This window comes from Centruroides vittatus, unplaced genomic scaffold, assembly GCF_030686945.1.
Source record: "Centruroides vittatus isolate TY-2023 unplaced genomic scaffold, ASM3068694v2 contig_1215, whole genome shotgun sequence".
NCBI lineage: Eukaryota > Metazoa > Arthropoda > Arachnida > Scorpiones > Buthidae > Centruroides > Centruroides vittatus.
The window spans coordinates 1344179-1370453 of NW_027120777.1; the positions used below are offsets into that span (position 1 = coordinate 1344179).

At 28.4% G+C, this 26275-nt stretch overlaps 1 protein-coding gene across 1 annotated transcript in view; it reads left to right on the plus strand.

Moving 5' to 3' along the window:
- The window catches only part of LOC136986633 (glycine receptor subunit alpha-2-like), a 60707-nt gene extending 44376 nt beyond the window's left edge, over window positions 1-16331 (plus strand). Inside the window, exons 6-9 of the mRNA XM_067284219.1 lie at window positions 8223-8357; window positions 14466-14839; window positions 15081-15113; window positions 15199-16331. Coding sequence (XP_067140320.1) covers window positions 8223-8357; window positions 14466-14839; window positions 15081-15113; window positions 15199-15375 — 719 coding nt within the window. The 3' untranslated portion in view covers window positions 15376-16331. The remainder of the gene's footprint in view (window positions 1-8222; window positions 8358-14465; window positions 14840-15080; window positions 15114-15198) is intronic.
- Window positions 16332-26275: the final 9944 nt, after the last annotated feature.

Genomic DNA, 26275 nt, shown 5'->3' on the forward strand with positions numbered 1-26275 from the left:
TCTCTTCGTCTCTCCTCTCCCACAATTACATTATGTACTATAACAATATAGGAATATATAAAAATTAAAATTTACATCGAAAAAAACTTAATAACTTATAAACTGTTCCTTGTATAAATTACATAGCAGAGATTTTTCTACGAATGACATATTTAAAAATTTAAGTTTAATAATTTATTAATTGATTGTTTAATACTAATTTTATTCAGTTTCTGTTTGTAGAGAATTATAGGAAAGGTGTGAAAATTACATTCAGTATTGATTAAACACGTGCCAAAATATTACTTACAGAATTGATTTTCAATGCTTAATGTGGACGTGTGATATTAACAGAAAGTGTGACAATTGGAGAAATTTCAGTTTATAATTATTCCTCTTAATAATACTTAAAATCAGAGTTTGTTGGAATCGGCAATCAGGAATTTTAATATTCTGGAACATTTCTAACTGACTAAACTACTTTAAAACTTTTACTTTATGGAATATATCAATACGTTTACATAATATTAATAAAAATCCAGGTAACTTTTGCAGCCAAACTTTAAAATTGTGTGTAGCTCTATCTGTTACGAGATTTTATTTAAAAACTTTTTATATTATCAATTCTTTTAAAAAATTGCAAGAAGCTTAATTTTGAGGATAAAGATCAGTTTTATAAAAAAAATTGCAAATGCTAATAGCGATTAGAATCTTCATTAAATCCAACTACACTCGAGATATGACACGTGGTTCCCTCTATGTCCACAACTTGTTAACCTTTAACCGCCAAAATTTACTAGCATCAATGCCGCTAATACACAAAACTCCTTGCAAAGTTTCAGAAATTTTTGTCAATAAGCACAGGAGTTGTTAACACTCAAAGTTGATGGAAAAAAATCGTCTCCCTAAACACATACATAGAGAACTTCCCGAAATTTTGCATTTTTTTGAAGTTTCGAGGTCCCTTGAGTCCAAAAATGTAAGAACCTTGGGGGGTCATACTTTCCTGTTACATATAATAGCTTAGAAAGTAACTTAGTTTAATACACTGCATATGTGCAACTTTAAGATTTTACTAAGCAGTACTTTCCATATTATTTAGGAAATAGTAGAAATTTAATTATATATGATTAAACAAATTATGCAGATTATTAAAGTGCTTTTAAACTTTGTTTATATTTCAAAGATAAAAAAATTACTTTATAAAATAGCCCTCAACTTTCCTTATCTCATAAAGTTTACCAGAGTTAAATTATCATTATGCATTATTACGTTTTCTATTTTTCTTTTCATTGCTGTTATAAAGATTTCATTATATAAACGCGTATAACAACATGCAGTTGTTACGAACCAGTTTTTTTAAAAAAATACATTACGGTTGACTAATTTTTAAGCCACTTTGAATATGTAAGGAAAAGAAAAATTCAAGAATGACAACTTTGACGGTTGCTGGTCAATTCTCTCGTGTTCTGAGGCAAAACAGATGACAATAACTCAAACTAGATTACGAGGAGTCGTTGACAGAGAACAAATCGATTCATGTTCTAGATATATATATATTGCTACTATATAAGGGATAATTGATCTGTACAAGGGGAAAGGCAGGGAGAGATTGTAAACAAATTGTTTAAATACAATTAATGGAAATAATTAAATAAGATTTTTCTTACAAAATGAACGTTCGTATCTATTGTAATTTAATTGAATACTTTGTTATAGTTTTACTTGTTAATAAGGAATCTTCGCTCACCAGTGGTAGAGTGGATAAAACCACTGAACACTGCGGTCAAGTGGAGATTTTCGGTTTTTCTTCACATTTGTAACACGTAAACACGTAAATAGGCGCCAGTTTCTATAAAAGTCCTCCCGTGAGACATCACCTCAGCAGATCGTCCATGTATTCTGTTGATTTAAACAAATAAACCAAGCAATCTTCGCCTACCAGTGGTCGTGGGTTTTCTTTGTGTTTCTACCACGTGAATAGGGATTAATTTTTATGAAAGGCCTTCCGGAAGGCATCCCCTCAACAGATCGTCCATGTGTCGCATTGCTGTATGAGAAATTTATTTTGAATTTCGGCTCTTAATCAACAATAAGATAAATCAATGATAAATTTACCGATATAAGTTCATTTATGCCAGATTTATTAATAATTTACCTAGTTTAAATTATTTGTGCTGATCGATGGGTGAGAAAAGCTGGTAATAAAGAAAAGAACATTAGGGTCTTATAAATTACTATTATTTTTAAAATTAAAAAATTTATTATATATAAAAACTAGATAATTTTATTTATAATTTAATACCAGAAGTTTTGAAGTAATAATTAAGCTTTATAATTCAAATTACTCCGGATCTTTCGTCACTGTTTAACCTTTACAATACTTCGTAACACCCTTCACTCGCTTTATTCTTTGAAGAATAATAAAATTATAACGTGATTGAGCTTCGTTATTGTGTGAAAGTTGCAAGATTTGAGCTTTGTGGGGGCATCTGTTAAGAACATTATCCATGACACATGATGAATGGATCTCCGATATTATCCATTTCTAACAGGATTTCATAACTATTGTTTACTTTGATGAAATGTTTAGATCAAAGTTTAGGGCAGAAACATATCTCACCTCAGATGAGTAGTCATCGATCATTGCTAAACCATTTGAATTGCATTAATAATTATTCCTAGATGAAAACCAGTCTCTAAAATTCAACAATATTTTATAGATTTTTCTGATATTTTCGTTATTACATGAATAATGAAGATTAAATATGAATATTTCCTCTCTAAATATGTTGAAAATAATGTCAAAACTGTTGTTATTTTACTGATTTAATTACTTTCAATTAGTAAATATATATATTATTTTACCGGATTTTGTGTGTGGGCACGATTTTTTTTTCACCCAATTTGAAGCTTAATATCTCCTCTGCTTTTTGTCGAAAATTTTTGAAATTTTGCAGTAACGTTTGAGTATTAGGGGCCTTATTGATGTTAAATTTTGGTGGTTAAAGGCCAAGAGGATGAGGAGATATACGGGTTCATGTGTCATATCTCGAGTGGGGTTTGATTTAATAAAGACTTTACTCGTTACCATTTACAGTTTGTTATAAGTTTCATTTCCACCTTCAAAACTAAGGGTTTTTCCACTTAACAATAATTATGTAGAAAGGGTTTTTAGTAAAATAATATAATAGACAGCAGCACACGCAATTTTAAATGTTTTTGACGGAAAAGTTACGCAGCTCGTTGCTGGATTCATTAATTTTTAATGATAAAAACTTAGGTATAATCTTTCTCATTAACTTAATATGCCATCCAGCATGTTCATATTGTAACTCACTCTTAGGTAACATGTTATGAAAGGAATGCCTATGAATAAATAACTCTTTCATTATAAGGACTCGAGGAATTACTATAAGAACTTATAACGAAGGGTCAAGAGTTAAAAGATAACCTTGTTCACGTACTAAAAGTAAACTCAATGGCAATTGGTTAACTTCTAAGTAAATACTGACATAAATATTACAGATAGCTTCTATGATAAGAGGGGGGAAAAGTGGTAAAAGCTCTACTAAAAACACTAAAAATGCTCTGTCAATCACGATGGCCAAGAATAATTATTTATAGCAAATTCCGATTTCGTTGTATGATTGGATAGTAGCGTGTTCGAGCTTCTAGTATGAGAATCTGTGTTCGATTCCCAATTGGATAAGACTCCTACCAGTTTAGATTATAGTTTTATAATATAAAATACCTAATTACAAAGTTTAATTCTCGAATGCCATACGCTAAATACAGCAATATTTTGTTGCAATTAAAAGAAATGATGTAAATGTAACTTTCTTTTGTGATAAGCGTTGAAGAATTTGTTTTATTGATTGAATTTTTAAGGTGTGTAGAGAGAAATTAGGTATTATATTTATGCATGATCCCTATATAACCTTATTCAGACCCTTTAAATATCTTGGATAGGTATAAGTAGAGTTATCAGCGCTTCTATGTCATTGAAACTAAAGCTTGTACATTACGTTTTTTATTTTATAATGCTAGAAAAAATATACAAAATCAGTTAAAAATCAAAGAAATTAAGCTTAAACTTTATTATTTTTTTCTTAAATATTTTAAATTCTCATACAGGTAATTTTATCTCTTAACAATTTTAAACCTTATCAGGTATATCACGTTACATTCTATTGTCGACCAGGAAGTTAGAGAATCATTAAATTTCAATTTATTGGTTTATCCTTAATCAAATCCATTTAGTCAACTCGATAATTCAAACATTTGTTATTGTTTCAGTATGTTCAATCGAAAATTTATTGCTTTAATTCATTCGTGCATACGAATTTCTGCTATTTAGTACGCAAGAATTACAATAATTATGCGAGAATTATATTAAAAAAAGTTAAAAACTTCATATGAATTTAGCATGTAGAAACTTTTATCATTTCTGGATGGTATTATAGAAGATTTTTCCCTTTTTTATCAACAGATGATGATTATGGGGTGATGAATAGTTGCAAGATCATTCGGGATGCTGTATCAATCCGGATTCTTTTGGTGATAAATTATAAGATTAGTAGGAAAGAAGACAATGTCTGTGCAATCATTCATCTGTATAAATCTTTGAGTTTTGATTCGAATTCACTCAATTTATCCCAATTTTAAAAATTCCCAAGCTTCGACGAGTGAAGATTTATAAGAATCTTCTTTATGCACTTCAATTTATCTTCGTGTTGGACATTGATTTCTAAGCAAGTAACCGATGCAAAGTGTCGTACAAGAGATTAAGTAAGATAAATCATAATAATACTAGTTACATCAATATAAAACATCCAAGCAACAGAAACTATATAATGTTTAACAAATAATTTAATAAATATTATCATATACTAATTAATTATTCAATTAGAAAGGACTAACTTCTTATAACAGTGCTTATTATTATTTATTTTTCTCAGTTTATTCCTTAATTAAATTGGTTCGGTTTATTTTTTTACGCGACACTGGAGTGATCTGCCGTAGAGGGATGCCTCCTAAGAAAACTTTCTATGGAAAACTGGCTCTAGTTGGGTGTTATATACTTGAAGAAAACTAGGAAAATTCTACGTGGCCAAATATTAGCAAGGTGTGAACCCACGACAAAGTTCAATGGTCTTGGGTTCATGTTCATTAGTTTTATCTACTCAGGCACTGGTACTCTTTGTTCCTTGAGATTTTAATGTTTTATACTAAATAAAACCTTTAAAAAATGCTCAAATTTCTTGAAATCATTAAAATTAATTTATTTTCTTTAAAACTACTGCATTAGTTTTATATACAAAATCATAAGAGCTACAAAATAACTTTTTAAACACAATTGTTGATCGCCTTTCAATTGTCTTAAACTCGTTTTTCTTTAGAGCTAAGACATTTGTTAATTATTACTGAATTAAATCGTGTTTAAAGAATATTTTCTGCTTATATAAATTAAGGAATTCTTTCAAAATCTCTTATTATTTTCAGTTTTACAAAGGTTTATTCCTTAGATAAAAATGGAAAACATATAAATCTTACATCGTACTTGAAGGAAAATGACATAAAGGAGTGATACGTGCGTATCTAAAACTTAATCTATTAAAATAGATATGTCATAAATCAATAATGAGATTAATTGAGCAAAATTTTCTCATTTTACCAATGCAGTTTTCAACAGCAAGATGTTAAATAACTATAATAATCCATTGAAATTTAATATAGACGATTAGAAAGTTTACTTTTAAATGTTAAAGTTTAAAATTAAAACAGATATTTAAAGTTTAAAACCGTAAAAATAGACTGTTTATGAAGCAGAAATTATTGACTGATGGAATGACGAACGTACTGCAACACAATACACAGTTATTTTTTTATTATTTTGCTCCTTTATGTTCGTCTTCTCTGTCAATGTTCCGAGCTTTGCGGAAAAGCTGCAGTGATAAGATTATTTTCGTTTGGAAAAACTGGGTCTAGAGGCATTATTCGAAGTTTTTAAATTGTAAATTTAGAAAGATAACAGTTTACAACTTTACTATTGATTAATTCTCATTATTTTTTCTCTCCTTGTATAAATTGAAACTATAAAAACATAGTTTTACTAGGAAAACTTTCTAATGACGTGGATTTTTTAAAATAAAATTTGATAAAATTACGTATACAATCACACAAAATATCATTTTAAAGGTACCAAATTAATCAAAATAGGAACTAATTAATTTTTAAATCATTAAAGTAAAGAAAAAAAAATTGGAAATTGCTTAAATGCCAAGCTGCTATAATTATTATTATTAATTGTAATTATTAAATAATTAATCGGTTATAATAATTAGTAGTTAAATTATGATTATTATTCCTAATTATTGCTATCGCATAAATTTCAATTATTAATAATAATAAAAAATTGCTTGATAGACTTTCATTATCATTAAATATACTCCCTTTTCTTGCAAATTAATAAGGTTTTATCCCATTAAATTTATTATTTTAATATTGCTGTTGTATTTAAATTAAGAAGTTTATTATTTCAGTAATTTTATATTGTTAATGGCGACTTTTTCTTTTTGTCATGTCTCTCTAAAAAATAGTATTAAATCGACAGTTGAAATTTTATTAAGAACTTCACTTTTCTAGATAAAAATTATAAATTTATAAAGAAAATAAATTCAATTTATAATAATAATTGACAATTTCTAAAAACAAATTGTCAGTTTATAATTCAGAAAATAAAAGTTTTCTCTTCCTATCTAATGACAAATTTGTAATGAGATTTAATTATTTTCCTTTATCTTGTTCGTAATTTAACATGAGTAATTTTCGATTTCTGTCAAATTTTCAAGTAAATTTTGTACTTTTTGTATAAATTTACATGTTATTGTGAGCGAGTAGGCTCATGGAGGCTCGAGAGCGATGCGATGTTGGCGGTCGAGTGATCGAATTCGATCGCTTACATATTATTTTTATGTATAATTACTGTTTATCTATCTTATCTTTTCCCTGGGATTTAAATTTTGACGTATTCTACTATTTTATTTTATAAAATAACACATATTTAGCGCGTAAAGATAGAGAAAAGAAGGAGCAAACATATGCTTTCTTCGTATGGCAATTCAGTCTCGAAATGGCTTTTTTGTATGAGGAAATTTATTATAATAAACCATACATTCCAGTAAAAGGTAAAAATTAAATAATTCACATTTTAATTTGGTATTTTGTAACTCATAATCAACCGTTTAGAATATAATTTCAACAAAATAGAGTAAAACACAAAACGAGTTTATTAATTAAATATAAAAATTAATAGAGCTGAAACATAGTCTTTACTTTAGACATTTGCAACTCGAATCTACAGACTAACTGCCATGCTCCCTGTATATAATTATCTCGTTTGAAAGACATCATTTAGGATAATGGATGCCTCTTTATCATCTCTGGAAAAAGTCAATACGCCCGCATCATATTACTATTCATTTGTTAATTATACAACCACAATTAAGTCCTCCATTCATTAAATTTTAATGCGTTTCCATTAAAAATGATCTTGCAAGAACAATTCTTTTAATGGAATAGAATGATCCTGTAAGAATAAATCTTTTAATAGAAAATAAACACGAAGTTATCGACTGTAAATAAACACCAGTAGGACGACATTTTAATTCTGTTGACAAACTGCGTAATATTTACAAGAATGACTTTCAATCATTTCATTTAAAATGTGCACATTAAGGTACAGACCTCGCTACAGTGCTAATAAATACTTGTTTATTGGCGATATAGCGGGATCTTTCCCATTAGTATGGCGCCATATCGAAGTTTATTGTATATTTACATAACCATGGCATGTTAAAGCAAACTTTTTTCCTTAATTTTCTTTCTTCTCTATTTAATAATATATACAAAAAAGAGGATAGAAGCGAGCTATATCAAGGCATGACTGTACTAGACAGTTGGTACGGTCTGTGTGTTGTTCCAGCACCTATAAATCTGTTGTAATTTGATAACTATAATCATAAAAATCAATGCGAAAACTGTTATGCATGTATTAGGAATAATAATACTGACATTGATTGCCGTGACACCTCGATATTGTGCATCCTCCGCATCCTCATCTCATTGCATCTTAATTAGAAAAATTCTATAGATTTCTAGGATCGTTTGTTGTAAAAAAAAAACAAAAAAAAAAACATGATTTTCTTGAAATTTAAAATTGTTTTTATTACTTTCTTTAGTTTCCAAGACGACAGATGAATTGAATTTGCAATGGGCCGCACATAACCCGGTTGTACTGTTTGATTTTTTGAAGCTACCGCAGTTCGAGATACAGGATATCAACACTTCTTTATGTAAAGAAAAATTCCACATTGGTAAGTAATTTATTAATGAACAGGAGCCTCGAGATATTGTTTACATTTCCATAATCTTATAATTAGTACGGGATGAAATTCTAATTTTGAACTTATGAAGTTACGTCTTATAGAAGTTATTAATAATGTTTGCAATTTAGGTAACGCGGCAATGCAAATTCTATTATTTTATCATCAAATTTCGATGATTATAAGTTCGATAGCATTGGATTTTATTATTTATAAACAAATATTTGACTTAAATACATTTAAAAAGCTGAATTAATGGTCTAAAAATTTAAAAAGTTCAACTCATCGTATAAAATAAGTATTTTAAAGCCGTAAATATTAGTATATGTATCTATAAAAAATTATATAATCTTCTACATAAATGGATACATTTATAATCCGTGTAAATAACTTAATGTAAAATGCCATATTTAGGTTAAAAATTAAAATTAAATTCAACAAACAATAAAGAAATGAAGTAAACATGTGGTTTATATTCAATAGAAATTGTATAAATATAATAATAATAGGAGAACGTTACATAAAGGAAATGCAGAGGTGTATCGCCTTAGAGCAATACATATAATTTTGCATATTTTAACAGCATGCATAGATGACGAATAATACGCTTTTTACATTTAAATTTTCTTTGTAATTTTTAAAATTATTTACTATATTACTTCACACAGCGCCTACAGCACTTACACCCTTTTCTATCCCACCTCTCTATGTCTCTGATTAATATTAAAAATTATTTTATAAATCCTGTAGATGTTAAATTAATATTAAAATAATTTTAATTAATTAATTAATTACCGGAATACAGTAGAGCGTCGTTTATCCGAATCAATTGGGGACTGGGGTTGTTCGGATAACCGATTATGTACGAAAAACTATATTAACCTATCCTATGTTGAAATTTTTCTCCGTTGCGTGTCGCTTCGTGTTGGATTTTCGTCGATTTTAAGCCTAACGAAAACGACTGAAAAGCTTTCGGTTAACCGACGTTTCGGTTAACCCGCTTTCGAATAAACGACGCTCTACTAATTAATGGAGTTTATACTATGCGCTTCCAGTTTAGGTAACGTATATTCCTTTACAGACCGGAAGTTTTTATATAATTATTCGGAGCTTCCGATCTCTATGCTCTTATATCTGGTCTCGATTTTCATCTATCTTACTCCTTTACGAATTTAACGAAGGACGGACAGACAGACAGACAATTACTTTAATACGTAGAGTATACGAATTCCTAACACGAGAATGCATTTATTATTATTGAGTTTAAATCTATTTTAACAAAATTTCCTTTAAAACATGCGCTTTGAAAAATAATTTATTAATATCAGGAAGTTCTGTGAATGTTATCAAAGAATTTAAAAGAAAATGAAAGACAAGAATTTTATTATTTAAAAATTTAAATGTTAAAGAAATAAGAAAAAAAATGCAAGAAAAATCTTTTAAAAATTTAGTTTATAGGAATAAAACTAGAGATAAAAGAAAAGAAGTAAGAATGCTAGTTTTAATCATCATTCATTGAATTTATAAAGAGGCGAGGGTCCTTCCTAATTATACTTGTCTAACGTTCACTACTATTTATTTCGTAATTAATAAGATAAATTCCCAAATTTTAACAATTGGCAAGTCGTGAAATTATTTTTAACATATGTACGTCAAGAAAAATGTTATAATGCAATACACTTTACTTTTTCGGTTTTATATACTGTATATAACAGGGAAAGTATGACGATCGGTCAAAAACTGACCCCTCAAGATGTAAAACTTTTGTACTCGGGATACCCTGAAACGTGGAGAAATGCAAAAAACGGTGTTTTCTGTGTATGGGGCACGATTTTTTTCATCAAACTTAAAACTTAATTACTCCTGTGTTTTTTGTCGAAAATTTCTGAAATTTTACAGAAAGGTATGTGTATTAGGGTGAAATAAATTTGTAAATTTTCGAAGAAATCGGACAATTAGTTCGGGAGATATGGCCCCACTACCTTAATATCTCCCGAACGAATCTGAAGACTTAAAGGTAATGGTAGCAATTATTACAGATGAAAACAAATAAATAATGCTGAAAAAAGTTAAATTTTTAAATTAAACTTTCACACTTCACTGTAAATTTATAAATATATAACTATATAAGTTTAATAAAATAATATTTTTTTACTATTTAATTATTTGTATCTAAAAATATTTAATTTTTTTATTGCAAAGCATGCATCAAATACTACTATTTAGAGACAACTCGTTACTTTAAATACTTAATATTGAACGTGATTAAATTAAATAATTATGGATATAACTATTAAAAATTACGAAAAATATTTAATTTTTGTTTACAAAATAATTTTATAATTTATTTTGAATATAACTAAGTTTAAAAATCATTTAAAAATTTTCCAGAAATGTTTCTTACTCTTTTACTACTTTTATTATTTTTATGCTACGTTTCTAAGTAAAGGAATGTAAGACATAACTTTATTAAATTTTAAAAAATAATAAAAAGTTGAGAATTTTATTAAATTTCTTTATTTTAAACCGTAAACTTTACTCGTTTGCCTACATTCCCAAAGCAGACGTGCCCCTTAATAATAGCTTCTCTGTTAAAATATCACACAATAAATCCACCGAATATTTTTAAAAAATGATTAAAAATAATAAAATATGTAGAAAATTACAGTATATATGTAAAATAAATCTGTAGAAATAATTAAAGCGATTAAAACATGCTTATTGCTTGAAAATATGCAGCTAAATTATTTGTAAAAAGGTGCATTGCAAACTAACTGATATTATGCAATATAAACAGCTTGATAACGTATCTCTATCGCTAAATGATTAGTTGATAACCATGTAAGCCCGACAGAACATTGCCATGGACACAAATAGGTTATAAACTGTCACAAATTGCAAATTACAACTAACTATATATAATCAATCGTCGCTTAAACATTCTACATCCAATCAATACCAATATACAGTATCATTGATTTAATACACTCGAATATAATAATATATTCGAGTTTAAAACTAGAATAGAGAATTCAGATAAAGAACAATTTTATTTAATACTTGAATTATTTAATTTTAATTTTAATTTGTCATTGGATAACGTGGATAATTTTAATATTTCCACGTTATGTGACTTTAAAATGTTTTTTTAAAATTCTTTTAAAAATAGAAAATGCATTTCAGGATTTTTTTATAGTATAAGACGTTGACAGAAAAGGAGATTTTTAGTAGATAAAGTGAATAGTTTTCGTTTCACTGCAATTAATGTGAAATCTGTACCGGAGTTTGTCCCTAAATGTCATCTTCTCCGATTAGCTTCGATTGCGTTACTGGAAAGCTGGAATTGCAGGATTATAACTAAAAAGTTAAATTTATATTGCATCAAAATAAATTATTAATTGCGCTTCTAATTAAATTTTAAGTTATAATTTAACTTAAATATTTAAAATGGTAACACCGTATAGGAATTCTATTCACTTTAAACATGAATTTATAACTTTTATATTCCATTATTTTAAGATATTTACATACATAAATAAAAGATTTTAATTTGAAAAATAAGTGGCCATTATTTCAATTTTATTCTTAATTCTATTTAAGCGAAGAGAATATGATTAATCTAATTAAAGTAATAATAATAATAATTTAAACATACCGATAATGTACTTCAGATCTCTTTGTTACTTTACAAGATAAAATTTACAAGATGAGAATTATTGTTAAAACTCTTTAGCATCTGAAACATTGAATCCCAGATGAATATAGTACATTCAATTTAAAATTCTAGAACATCTTTATACTCTAAAATGTTTCATAATCAGTTAATGGTTTGTATAAGTAGCACATTTATAAGATTATCAAAGTGAGTTATGAATTAATACTCTTATAAATGCACTAAAAATATAACCACAGCTCTCACTATATATATATATATATATCAATTGTAATTACAGTTCTTTTCTAAGATAAATACTGTTTATTTTTAAGAAACTTTGTCATTATTCACTTAAATTCATAATAAGAATTTAATAAAGTGAAAATAAATCCAAAAATTGATGATGTATTTTTGATTTGGAATTATTAAATCTTTTTGGTTTAAATATTACTTTGGAACGTCCGATCTTTATCATTAAATAATTTAAATATATTTTCTTTCTTTATAGATATAAATGAAATTTTATAACAAGGATAATGCTTAATACAAAAGTTTAATTAAGATTCTGTTCTTAGAGAATTCATCTTGGAAAATTTTCTTCTGATTTCTGCAATTCTTTTCAATAATTTTCTGTTCATTTAACTCATGTTTTAATATTTATTTTCAAATAAATTATCTTCATGATAAGCAATTTTGCTTATTATTTAATTTTAAACAGGTTAAATTTTATTGTTTTTATTAAAAATTGACAAATTCAGACGTGCCATTCATTCTACCTAAACGAAATTTGAGAAAATAATTAATTAATGTTGTTGTTTTTCTATTTATTTTAAGCGGTATATTTGTAGGACAATTTGTAATTATTGATAGAAGTCAACCTACCCTTAAATTCTATCAAGAATTTACAGTTTAGACGATGTATTTTATCGTCTGAAGTAGCAACTTTTGTATAAATTGTAACTTCGTTTTAACAATACTTATACAGTACATAAATATATAAATTTCTTGTACTGTAAAGTATAGCTTTATCTTAAAATATCAAGTCGTCTGTACATGTTAAATGCATATATATAAACATATCTTAAAAATCAATGTAGTGATTATCATTTTAATTAAATTAAATGTTATTTGAATAACTTTTTTAATATATAAAGATAAAATAAACACTTTCGGAGTAAGAATAGGTTTGAGTCTGAATATTTTAGCATAATGTATTAAGCTACAGTTTTAAATTACAATAATGTAATTAATTTATAACACATATTATATATCAAGTAGCTTATAATTCACCATAACTTCTTCAATACTTGAATACGCGACTTAAACTGTAGACAATTATATATTTAAACTTTTAATAATTACAGATTTTTCTTGATAATTTACATAATAAATAATTTTACATATATTCATAATTAGATAATGGAGTTTTAGTCAATCGAAGATAATGAGAATCTTTAGGGATCTAGCCCAAAAATCAGTTAACCGTTGTAAAGAATAAATTTCTCTCTTATTTCGTTATATTATTACGTAAAAAACTTTACAAAATGTAATAGTTTTTACTCAATACGCATATTACATCGATTTCACTAATTGTTTACTTTCTGGAACGTACAGTGCCAACGGATTTTTGAACTACCCTATTTGCGTTATTGAAAAATAATAATAAATTATGAACACATTATCTAAAAATTAAATTTTAAATTAAAGCAATATAAATTTTTATTTTTTAATATAAGTAAAATTTGTCAGAAAGTTCAAGAATAAATGAGATGTCTCTTAATCCTTTAATAATGGCAACAGATTTTAAAAACATTTTATGTGTAAGAAAAAATTTAATTTTTTTAGGAAGTTTAAAAATTAAATTTCTTCTTTTTAAAAAAAAATTAACTGTGAAAATAGCTAATTTATAATTTTAATTTTAATTTATATATTTTTAATAAATCTCTCTTATTGATTAAAGTAATATTTTATTTACTTTTAAAACGAGATAATTATGAGTGATTTATTGTTTTTTAACCGTTAAACATCGTTACAATGCCGAGCTGCAATAAATTTCAAATATATGCTCTCGATCTCAAATTAGTAGCGTCTTGCCCCTGTACATCATACTTTTCCTGATAAGAACAGAGTCATGCCGGTCGTCTAACTCCATTCTGGAGAAAATTTTTGAATTGAAATCACATGACTTTTGTTCTGGACCGGAAGTTCATTTATACTTAATCGAGACAATATTTTTATCTAAATTGCAGCCTAATAAAACTTCAAAAATAATATTAAATATCGTAAAGCGCATTTATCAAGTTTCATTTCATTTATATTCCGTTTCGTTTATAGACTTAAAATTTGTAATTTAGAGAAATAAGTAAGGATTTTTTTCACCATTCAATGGAATAATATCCGATATAGATGCTTCAATTATGGAAACGTTTATTTTTTTTCCATAGGTGAATACAGCTGTTTGCGTGCCGAATTCAACTTGCAAAGATCAATAGGCCACCACTTAGTTCAGTCTTATCTTCCAACTGCTCTTATTGTTGTAATCTCTTGGGTATCTTTCTGGCTTGATGTTGAATCAATTCCAGCGAGAATTACACTCGGAGTCACGACGCTTTTGACTATTACTTCTAAAGGGGCAGGAATCCAGAGCAATTTACCACCAGTATCATATGTCAAGGCAATGGATGTGTGGATGGGAGCTTGTACATCCTTCGTCTTTGCAGCAGTATTGGAATTTACTTTCGTTAATTATTTATGGAGGAAGCATCCAAATCGAGCAAAAGCTGATACTAAATCTGGAAATTTAATCTCTCTCAAAATGGTTAATAATTTTCCCAATTAATCTTACAGTATAAAATTTAATATCTAGTAAACTCAAGATTGGCAATCTTTCGAAGAAGCGGAAGAGATGCTATACAATCATTAATCATATAAAACTCGTTTATAAAAAATATTTTATTTGTAAATCGGTCTATAATAGTTTAATTTTGTTTCTATAATCTTAAACAAATGATTATGATCAATAACATAGCTTAAAAAAACTCCTATTTTATTTTCTCTAGATGAACGGAAAAGATGGGGCTGCTAAAGATCAAGTAAGTGTAGCAATTGTTTAACTTATTCATCAAATTAAATTCAATTTTAAACTCAATAATTCAATTTTAATATGTTTACAATTAGAGTAATCCGGTACATGTTGGATTACCGTCAACAGAGAGCAATCAGCATCAATTCCCAATTCCGGATGTCAACATTCATAAAATTCAAGCCAAGCGAATTGACCACTATTGCCGAATAGCATTCCCAAGTTTCTTTCTACTCTTTAACATTGCTTATTGGCCATACTATTTACGGTAATTGTGTCAAGGCGAACATATATTTGGGATCAATTATCATCGAAGGATAAGATACCAAAGCACATCTGCACTGTAGATATAGCCAAGCGCACTATAATCTTAGACGTTACTCACATAGAAGCTGGGATTAAAAAAAAACTAACTCATAACCTGAATAAATATATTATTTAGCACTATAAGAAACTATGTTTTAAATTCTTATATATTAAAATAGATTATTATGCAATATATAAATGGGAAACATCTATAATTAATTTCATTCCATTATCATTAATAATATCGGCTTATGCCATTGTTAAAATTTCAAAAGAAATTAAAATATTTTTATATTTAATAAGCTTAACTCTCGCTTAATATATCTAGATTCAAGTTTCAATACTAATGAGCTTATAGAAAGATCTTCCTATATCTATATCAGAGATGGAACGTTATTTACTATCTTCCATTGCGTGAGAGAGGAGGTATCACGAAACTAATAAACTGTTTAATGGCATTAAAATGTTCTTCCTATAGATTTATAGTCAAATTATAAAATTTTAAAGCTTATTTCATCCTGCTAAACGATGCAGAAAGATTCGTATTCTCTTCTCTTGATTCAGAACAGAGAGGATCCGAATTGAGAGAATCAGAAAAACGAGAAGAGAAGCAACAAATATACGTATCAAAATAAAATTTAAAGTTATTTCTTAATAAAACGAAGGCATATTTAGTATTATTATTTAAATCATAACCTCGTATTTGCATTAAAAATGTTGAACAAGCTAATATTAGGGTCTAGCATCACTTTATGCTTTTAAGTATATTAATTCGATGACGAAGAGCCTCTTTAATGTTATATCTTAAAATCATTTGGCCCTCCAAAATACTTTTAAACCTACACTTGACTTAATTTTATATGAAGTAACAATGCTTCGGGATATAAAATTATTTAATTATTTGGTAAAATGTTTTGAAAATTAGCACAATTTCGATTGAAATATTTTAAAATTCTAGCGCTTATTATTTCTTTGATAAATATAAAATATTTATTATTGTAAGAAAGAACTAAAAAACAATTTTAATATAGTGAAACATTGTCTTAAATATTACGAAAATAATTAATAAAACATTAATAAATCTTCCTATTATATAAAATTTTCTTAATTTCTTCCTTTGTAACCAGGATAATGTTTAAAAAGCATCAAGGAAATGTCGTATAAATCAGGATAACTTCAAGAAAATATCCTATAATAACAGAAATTTACAAGAAAGATCAATAAAATTTCCTATAATCAATACAATTTCTAAAAAAACTGGAAGCTAAGACGTTGTGTAACCAAATTAAACTTACACATGCTGAAATTGTAAGAAATCTCGTTAATTAATCAATATTATTCTTGCTTAATCATCGTTCTCCTTCAATTAATCAGATTAAAAGAAAGCACAATCTCCTGAAATTTGTTTTTCTTTAATTTATAAGAGGAACCATTTAATGTCATTAGAGTACTTGTCAGTGATGTTATTTATCTACCCCTTCAATGGATGATATAACAAGATAAAAAATAAGTTTATATCCTTTATCTTTCATTTAAAAAGCACATATCATTTATTAAGATTGCGTTATGAAAAATATTCATAAATGACCCATTAGTATAGAAAATGGATGTTGTTATACGTTTCCTTTTATGTTTATTATGGAATTATTTATGTAAAAATACTATATTAATCCATATAAAATGTATATTAAACTATTCGAGTGATATAAAAAAACGCACTAAATAGTTTTAGAACTGTAAATAAACTGTGACTGTGTAATTTAAATGTAAATTTTGTGCATGGTTCGTTTAGAGAAAATTGAAGAAATGTACTGTATTTTGAGGAAAAACAAATGAAATTTCATTCTGTTAATTGAGAATTTTACTGTTTATAGTATAATAAGAGAGGTTAATTATTTAAATAATGTTTATACGAGGAGATGTATTGGTTGTTGTCTGTATAGTTGCTGTATTTTTAGACAATAAACGAGTAAATTTCAATAAACAATTGTTGAAATAATTGTTTAAAAAAAGTAAGGAATGGCAAATAATACTAATAATTCTAAGAATATAAAAAAAATTAATTATTCTCGAAGTAACAAACTGCACGATTCGTTATATACGACTTCCATTATATGTGTACAAATAAAAAAGGTTTGTAATATTTTATGGAAATAAATATCACTATAATATTATACAAATAAAGTGCTTGAGTTTGTTTCTTATTTCTACAATATAATATTAATATAATGAGGCAACTTTATTTAAGGACTTTATCGTTATATTTCTACACTACTACACTAACGAATGAGAATTTTAAGAAAATAAAATAATATATTATTTCAAAAAACGACGTAAAAATATTAAGAGTAAATTTAAATAAACAATGCCTGACTTCAATTTTTAATCATGTTTTTAATTTATTTAATTTAAAATATATGCTGTCGACTTTAGTAGAACCTTGCTCCTGTACTGTACATCATACTTATCTTGATAACAACAGAGTCATGCTGGTCATCTATGTAACTGTTCAGGGAAAGTTTGAATTGAAATCACGTGCCTTCCGTTCTATACAGGAAAAGCTTAGGACAGGAGGTTCTAATTTACAGTTAATCAGAACCTCCTGCCCTAAGCTCTTCATATCTGGTGTAGACATTCATCCATCAAGTCAGTTCTCAAGATTAAAGAAGGACAGACAGACAGGCAAGATTAAAAAAATAATGGTGTGATATGTAATAAATTTTATTACTAGAATGATTGTTATATTATTTTTGATTTCGAAATCTTATAATTTTGAGTGTAGGGATGGGTTTTATAAAAATTGTAAATGTCAATAACAAGTAAACTGTTCATTAAGTCTGATCCCTCTTGAGATATGATGTGTCCCACCTTTATCTTCCCATATCGACCATTAACCACTAAAATTTAATAGCATCAATGCTCCTCATATACAAGTTACTGTGCCAAATTTCGTTTCCTAATCTTTTCCCCATCCTGAAATATTAAACGAAATAAATGCCAATACACATACATACACATTTCGGGTATTCGATTTTTGACACTTTTGGGTTCACAGGTGCCAAAACAAAACATCACGATTCCAAAAACCCGGAGGGTCAAATGTAACACGATCAGTATATTATATTATATTATATTATATTATAACAACAAAAGCTTGACAGTTTAATTTCATTCAAATTAATTTTTGTTTAGTTTAATTTTTAGCAAATTTACGTTGAGCTGCAATTTGAAAAAATTGTAGACCTATAAATTCCCATTGTCGTCTGCCTGTCCGCCCGTCTGTCAGTCCTTAATCTCGAGAACAGTATTACATAGATGAAATTCGAGACCGGTATTTTAATTAAAAAATTTTCTCCTGGAGGCAGTTAATAGATGACCGGCACAACTCTACTGTTAGAGGAAAAGTATGATGTACAGTACAGGGGCAAGTCACTTAATTTAAGATGGAAAGCATATATTTTAAATTTAATAAATTAAAAATTTCAGCCCAGCAATGTGACCATGTCACAATAAATAATTGTTTGTTTATCTTATTTTCTTTTGTCTATTATATGTATTTTAATTGGGCTCAATTATTTACCTGGATGAGCAAATTTTAAAGTCTTATCAGACATTTCCTATTGTAATTGTGATAAATAAATAAATTATTCATATATTTTATGGATTTCAAATTAAGTACTAGGATTCGATGTCTGTGATTGATCCTGATCTCATTTCATTTCCTTCAGTTTTGTGTAATATACAGTATACAGGGTAAGAAATTTTTGCACCCTTTTCATTTCAAAAATATTGAAGATATATTAATTTTGTTAATGTATTTAGACAGGAGAATTATGCATGGAGAATAGGATCGAACCTTTTTACGTTTGACCTTGGAGAACATTTACAAGGTGATTTATATTGTAACTTCTTAATGAGCAGAAGTAATGTAAAATTTCCAATGGCAAAATTAAAAAGCGCCTTTTAACTACTTTAAAACAGTTTTCTGATTTGAGTGAAGACAGTTAGAACTGCATAATTTTCAACTTTAAATTTATGAGGAATAAAAGTGCTTTTCACTTTACACGACCTTGAACATCAGAAATTTAAACTTCCAAATTAAACAGTCCTAAATGTATTTATTTGAATACAAAAGTAGTTTTAGAGTAATTAAATGGCCCTCTTTAACTTTGACTTGGATCTTTTAAGTTTACTCTACATATTAAAGACTTACAATGTGAGTAACCTTGAAAAACGGTTTTAAGGTCAACCAAGGTTCCATCCTATTCTCCATGCATGACTTCTATTAACAAAATTAATATATCTTCAGTACCTTTGGAATAAAAAGGGTGCAAGAGACTTTCGACTCATCCTGAATTTAAGTTCTTTTAGTAAAAATTTTATTTAAAATTATATTTTTTAGTACTATTAACTTTTCACCATTTAAATACAATTTTAAACATTTTCTTAAATATATTAAACATTTTCTACAATAAAATATAAGCTAACAACTAAGTTACCATTGCATCAAAGCAAAATAATGTGTAAACCTATAGGTCTAACAGAAAATTCTTGTGTTGATACACACTGAAACAAACATATTTGTCTAAATTGTGAGTCAATGCACAAGAAGATTTTTTGCAGAATATCTTATTTGCAGACAATATCATATTGATTGATGAGGAGAGTGAATGACATATGGAGGAGGTAAACTTTACAATCAAAAGAGTAGAGGATCAGAAAAACGTACAAAATATATGGATATTTTTCAGCAAATGGCAGAATATGAAAAAAAATTTGATAAGAAATAAAAATTAGTCAGTGCCAATGGTCTGTGAACTTCACTACTGGTCATTGACCACCTTGAATGTCTCTATAACGCTTCTGAAGGGAAAGTGATGACAATATAACAAATAGAACTGCAATAGAATGATAATGGATGGATTTTTATAAATCAACGATTAAATAATGCTACTCTATGCTGAAGAGTATTCAGCAATAATTTGAAAGGTAAGACAAATGTACTATTTTAAGAATTCCTGTATTTATGAATTCAGGATTCAGAATTCAGAATTCCTGTATTTATGAATTCAGGATTCAGAATTCCTGTATTTATGAATTCATGGAAACAAACACACTATTAAGTGTGTTTGTTTCCATGCAGCAATGGATCTGTCAATGGATCATGCAGCAAGTGGGCGATCTGTCGAGAGGGATGCCTCCTGGACGACTTTCTATGGGAAACTGGCCCTTATTTAGTGCTACTGACGTCAAGAAAGTCTGGAAAATTTTACGTGTTAGCCCGTTGGTGGTGATGCGCGAACCCACGACTAAATATCAATGTTAAGCCGTTTTATCTATTCAGCCAGTGATGGGCTTCAATAATATTAAGTTATATCCTAAAATTAAGATTTGTAAGTTTCAAGCAAGGAATAAAGTAGAGAGAAAACAATATATTTTATTGGTTAAAAAAGTATATTTTCTAGATAAATTTATTTTCTAATCCATTAAGAAAAATTGTCTTTTTCTTTCTTCTTATCCCTCCACTTTTCTCTCTCTTCATAAGAGGAAAGCAGATAAGAGGTGAGGAATAAAAGAAATAATATGCTTATTATTAGATATTCTGACTAAATTTTTTTTATTTGATATCAATTTGTTGACTTTATAGCTAACAAAATCTGATTTATGCTTTCTAATATGACATTATTATGAAAGCCAACTCTTCATATCGCATACTAAAATTTTATATTTTGCAGAAAGTTCTGGGAAAGTTTTATATTATGGAAATTGTTGATAGAAAATATAAGTTTAATAATTTTTTTATATTACCAATGATTTATCACGCGATTCGATACTTTATAACTGCAAAGAACGAAAAATAAAATTCAGTAATCTTAAGCACAGGGAGGCCCAAAAGTCAATTAATAGTGCTTTAGTTACAATACAATTTAAATAGTAAACTGAATTTCGTTTATAAAAGAAAATGCGTTCTAATGAAGGAATGATAAAAATACAATTGAATTAGCTGTACTTTTATTTACTTAATTCCAATTCAGTCTTTACGATGGTTTTCTGATTTTTGGATTGAATGGATTGGTGGTATGAGGCAAAGCAACACGTGGGCGATATGCCAAAAGGGCTTCATCCCAGGAGAACTTTCTATGGAAAAGTAGCCCCTAATTAAGTGTTAGACACGTAAAGAAAACCCTGTAAACTTTCACTTGGCCAGCCCAAGACCAATTATCAGTGTTCAGTGGTCCACTTGGCCCATTGGTGGGTCATGCCACAAAGAAGATAAAGTTGAAACCCCCATTAGAATCACTGTCCATAATGAGAAAAAGGTTCAGTAATGTAATTCATAAGGTTATGAACTTTGTTTAATGAAAATCGTTCCATAGTTTCGCAATATTAAAACAAGGACATACCAGTTTTTATCTTAATGTCATTCAAGTTATTTACTTTCAGAAAAAATAATGAATGCCAAATTCTGCGAGTCTTCATTTGCATAAGTAATGAGTGTGTTTCTCACAACATTCTTTTCATGAAGCCGCTGATTATCAGATTACATTAGTTAACGCTATTGTTAAACAATTTAATTAATTACAAAATGCTTAACAAGTAACTAAAGAGAAATATCATTTAAAAGAAGTAATAATTAAGTTATGAATTTACGTGTTGCCGTTGTTTTTAATGTGCTCCTAATCAATTTATAATTGAAAGAATACTTTAAAAACATTTTTTTCTGCATTTTTCGAATATTTTATAATTAAGTAATTACTTCGAATAGCTAAACTTAGTTAACAAGCAATTTACTACACGAAAAACAAAGTTTGCTCAATCACACACTAATTATTTTATTTTAAAAAAGTTAATTCTTTTGAATGCTATCAGTAGAATAAACTACAAATATATACAAAATATTCGTTTTTGAAGAATTGGGAACACAAAGAAAAAATTTATCAAAAATATCAATGTGTTTTTATTAAAAAGTCAAATAAGTTACATTTTTAGGCATTTTGCATTCTTCATTTACAGTATCCACTAATGGTCGAGTGGATAAACCAGGGAACACTGTGCGGGTTCGCATCTGACCGACCGACTAGCTGCGTGGAGCTTTTCAAATTTTCTTGACATGTCTAACACTTAAATAGAAACCAGAATTCAGTAATAGTCACCCGGGGCTACGTACTGTACTATGTCTCTTTGGTAAATCGCTCAGAACTATCTAAAGAGGAAAGATGGAATTTTTTCCTTGTCTGTAGAAAACCTAGGGGTCCGAAGTGGTTGCTTCCCCTATAAATAAGTTTTATTTTTACTAACAGAAAACAGTCTTTAAGATCGCTTTTTATTAATAAAACATTTTCTGCGTATTTCAATTATTCGAAAGCAAAAGGGTGCAAATTACTGGCCGAGTACATAAACCACTGAGGCGCAAACCCACGACCACTGAACAGTGGTCGTGGGTTTGCGCCTCACCAACCGGCTTTTTTTAAAAACTCTTTTCGCCCTGTAGACACTAAGATTGCCTCTTTTCGCAAGCCCGTTATGGGTTCGTCCACGCCCACAGTGGGGCGGCCGGAGCCCGACATATTCCATCTCGGGTCCCCCAGGGCTGTTTTCGTGAATTTCATGAATTTCTATAAAAATGATAAGAAATTCATGAAATTTTAAGCTTAATATTTACAATTTCTCGAAAATTTATACAAAAAATATCATTTTGCAGGATTATCACTTTGCATAGAGTGTATCCTCATTCCATTTTAAATTCTTCTGGGCTTATAACGTTAAACGAAATTTATATTTTCTTCTATGCTACAAACTAATGACACACCTTAACAAATTTAGACATTCAACATTCAATAGTTACGTGTCTTTTATAAAATATTTCATGGACGAAACTTACTTTACACATTACCGGGAGATACAATAGTGTACACAGTATTTAATTAAAATTAAATAACGTGAAAATTCAATGTAAAACTTTTCAATTACTTCAACTTAGTAACAATAAGAATCTCAATATTTAATAAAAGACTAAATTATTTTCTTCGCCGTCAGAGGAATTGCTAATACTACATAAATTATGGCAAAAAGTGATTTTAATACAGTTAATGCAATTCTAGAACAAAATCCCGGATAAACCGAAAATACTTGATCAAAGTATAATAATTCATAAATTATTGTCGAAAATTCTACGATAACAATCTGAAAAATATTTTAAAAATTATCTATTTTCAAGGTTCTGGAAGACAAAAGGACAATATGCTAATGGAAAATGCCTCTCGGGAAGACTTTCTACGGGAGTCTGGTCCGTATTAAAGTGTTACGAACGTGAAAAACACTAGAAAAGTCCACGTGTCCAGCACGTTGCTCAGGCGCGAACCCATGACAACGTTTATTGGTTTACTCGATTAAGGTAACGCGATTTTCCGAGGGAGAAATGACTACCGAGAAGCCTTTTCGGGGAAACTGGCCCCTATTTAGGTGTTACTGATGTGAAGAAAACCCGGAAAACTCCACGTGGCCAGCCCGTTGGCCAGGAGGGAACCCACGACCAACTTTTCAGTGGTTTTGTCTACTCGGCCATTGGTGGGTCTCGTTGGTTTATCCACTCGGGCATTGGTGTGTACTTTTCAATAATAAGTTCACTTATCAGATATCTAGGATTTTCTTATTTAGCATACATATATATGATCGTATACAATATTTAGAAGATCTTGTCATCACTTTCATCGATTAGAAATTTGTATAATAGTTGATACTAATTCGTTATATTTCTTCCTAGCCTTTTCTAAATCTTAATAATTGTTGAAAAGTCCCGAAAGGATTATTGATATTGATCATAATTTGGGAATGATCTGCCTACATTTATGCAAATTATGCGTTATTTCTGTTAGTAATTATTAAATTATATCTCTCGAACTTTGTTCTTGTCTAAAGTGTCTTTTTTGTAAAATATCGTACAGGGCCGTAAAATAAACACCGAAAAACTATTTAAAAATAATATGGAAAATTTCATACAATTTCTTTTAATATAAATGTATATTTTATTTTAAAAATTTTTATATTTTAACTATTATAAAATGGCAAAAAGCTTAATTTTAAGAGCAGGGATGAATTTTATTTAAAAAAATTGTAAATGCTAATAACGAGTAAAATCGTCATTAAGTCTAGCCCTGCTGGAGATACGACCCCATTAAAGTCCTTTTTTAACAATGAGAGCAACAATGTAAAAAGTGCTATAAAATTCCTACTCATGTAACTGTATTTTGGGTTTTCAGTTAGAAATTATATTGAAAACAAAATTCAGAGTACAATAGCTTGGAAGTGTTTGATATATGATACAATCCTTGAAGTTCTTATTTAAAAACATGTGACAATTTGTTAGGGTCGTTGTGAAATTTCAGTTAAAGACCTAAAAATAACAATCGGAAGTTGATTTAGTTACTTCAATATAGAAGATCGCGAGAAATTATTTAAATTTAAACGGGTGATAGATTCGATTGATAGAAAAGGGAATACCCGCGCAACATGCTAAGAGGGATTCTTTCTGGAAGGGTCTTCCTATGGAAAATTGTCCCCTATTTAGGTATTACAAACGTGAAGAAAATCTGGTAAACTCCACATGGCACTTGGCCAGCGCGAACACGCGATCATTATTCAGTGGTTTGTCAACTCATCCACTGTTGGACTTTGGGTAATGGACAGGGAGGTGTAGATAAGTTGTAGCTAGTATACTTAAGAAACTTAAATATAATGAATATGCAAAAATGTAGGGGGATGCAAAATAGCCAGTGACTCCATCTGTTGCAATTTTAAATTACACAGTGACAATTTTGTTTTATTTCACTTATTTTGAATCATGTCAAAGTATACACAGATTTTTTTGGGGACTAGTTTAACGTTATTTATTCAATTTTAATTTTATGAACTAAGAGTATGAAGAAAATTGTGCACAATATTCGATACATTTATGAGATATCGATGCATAATAATGAGCTGTATTAAATAAAATAATAAAATAAAATAATAATAATAAAATAAAATAAAAAATATCATAAATTTTCCAATATACCAATTCGAGTTCGAGTTTTTAGTGAAATTTTTAATCATGTACTTCCACGCTTACGGCAGGCTCTCAGCATCTCTCTCATTTAAACATCCCTCACGTAGCTTACTTCTATATATCTCCATCTTCTCCGCCGTCATTGATAAAGTGGGGGAAGATATAGGTTTTATGATTGTTGCCGTGTCCCATTTTACCACCGAACCTTGGATTCGCGACAAAATTGTAGCATTGGATCCTTTCTTTACGTTATACTTATGCTCTTTTAGTCTTACTCCCAAGCTCCTGTTGGTGACGCTTTCTTAACATTTAGTTGGATGTTCTCATAAGAAACTTTACAGACACCTGGTTTTTCTTCTGTTCTTATTCTATCTTTATCATTCCTCAATATCTTATATAAATTGAGGGGCTCTTTTTAAAATCATTCTTGCTTGTTTTTGATTAGCAACATCTTTCATAATATTATTGTTTAAATGAGAGAGATACTGAGAGCCTGCCGTCAACATGGAAGTACATGATTAAAAATTTCACTAAAAACTCGAGCTCGAATTGGTTTATTGGAAGATTTATGATATTTTTTATTTTATTTTGTGTTAATTTTATATGTTCTTCCGTTTCTCTTTGATATTTTTAAAATTTTTTTTGTTCTAAATTTTGATTTAAATATTTGTATTCTTGTTTCTATATTTGTTTTTGACCTGATGATGGCCTGTTAATCGGCTGAAAACGTTTGTGTTTTCAATTATATATTCTTCTCAGCAACAAATTAAGGTGTTATATTTCTATGTGTTTATTTGCTGAGCACTTTTAAGGTTATGGTG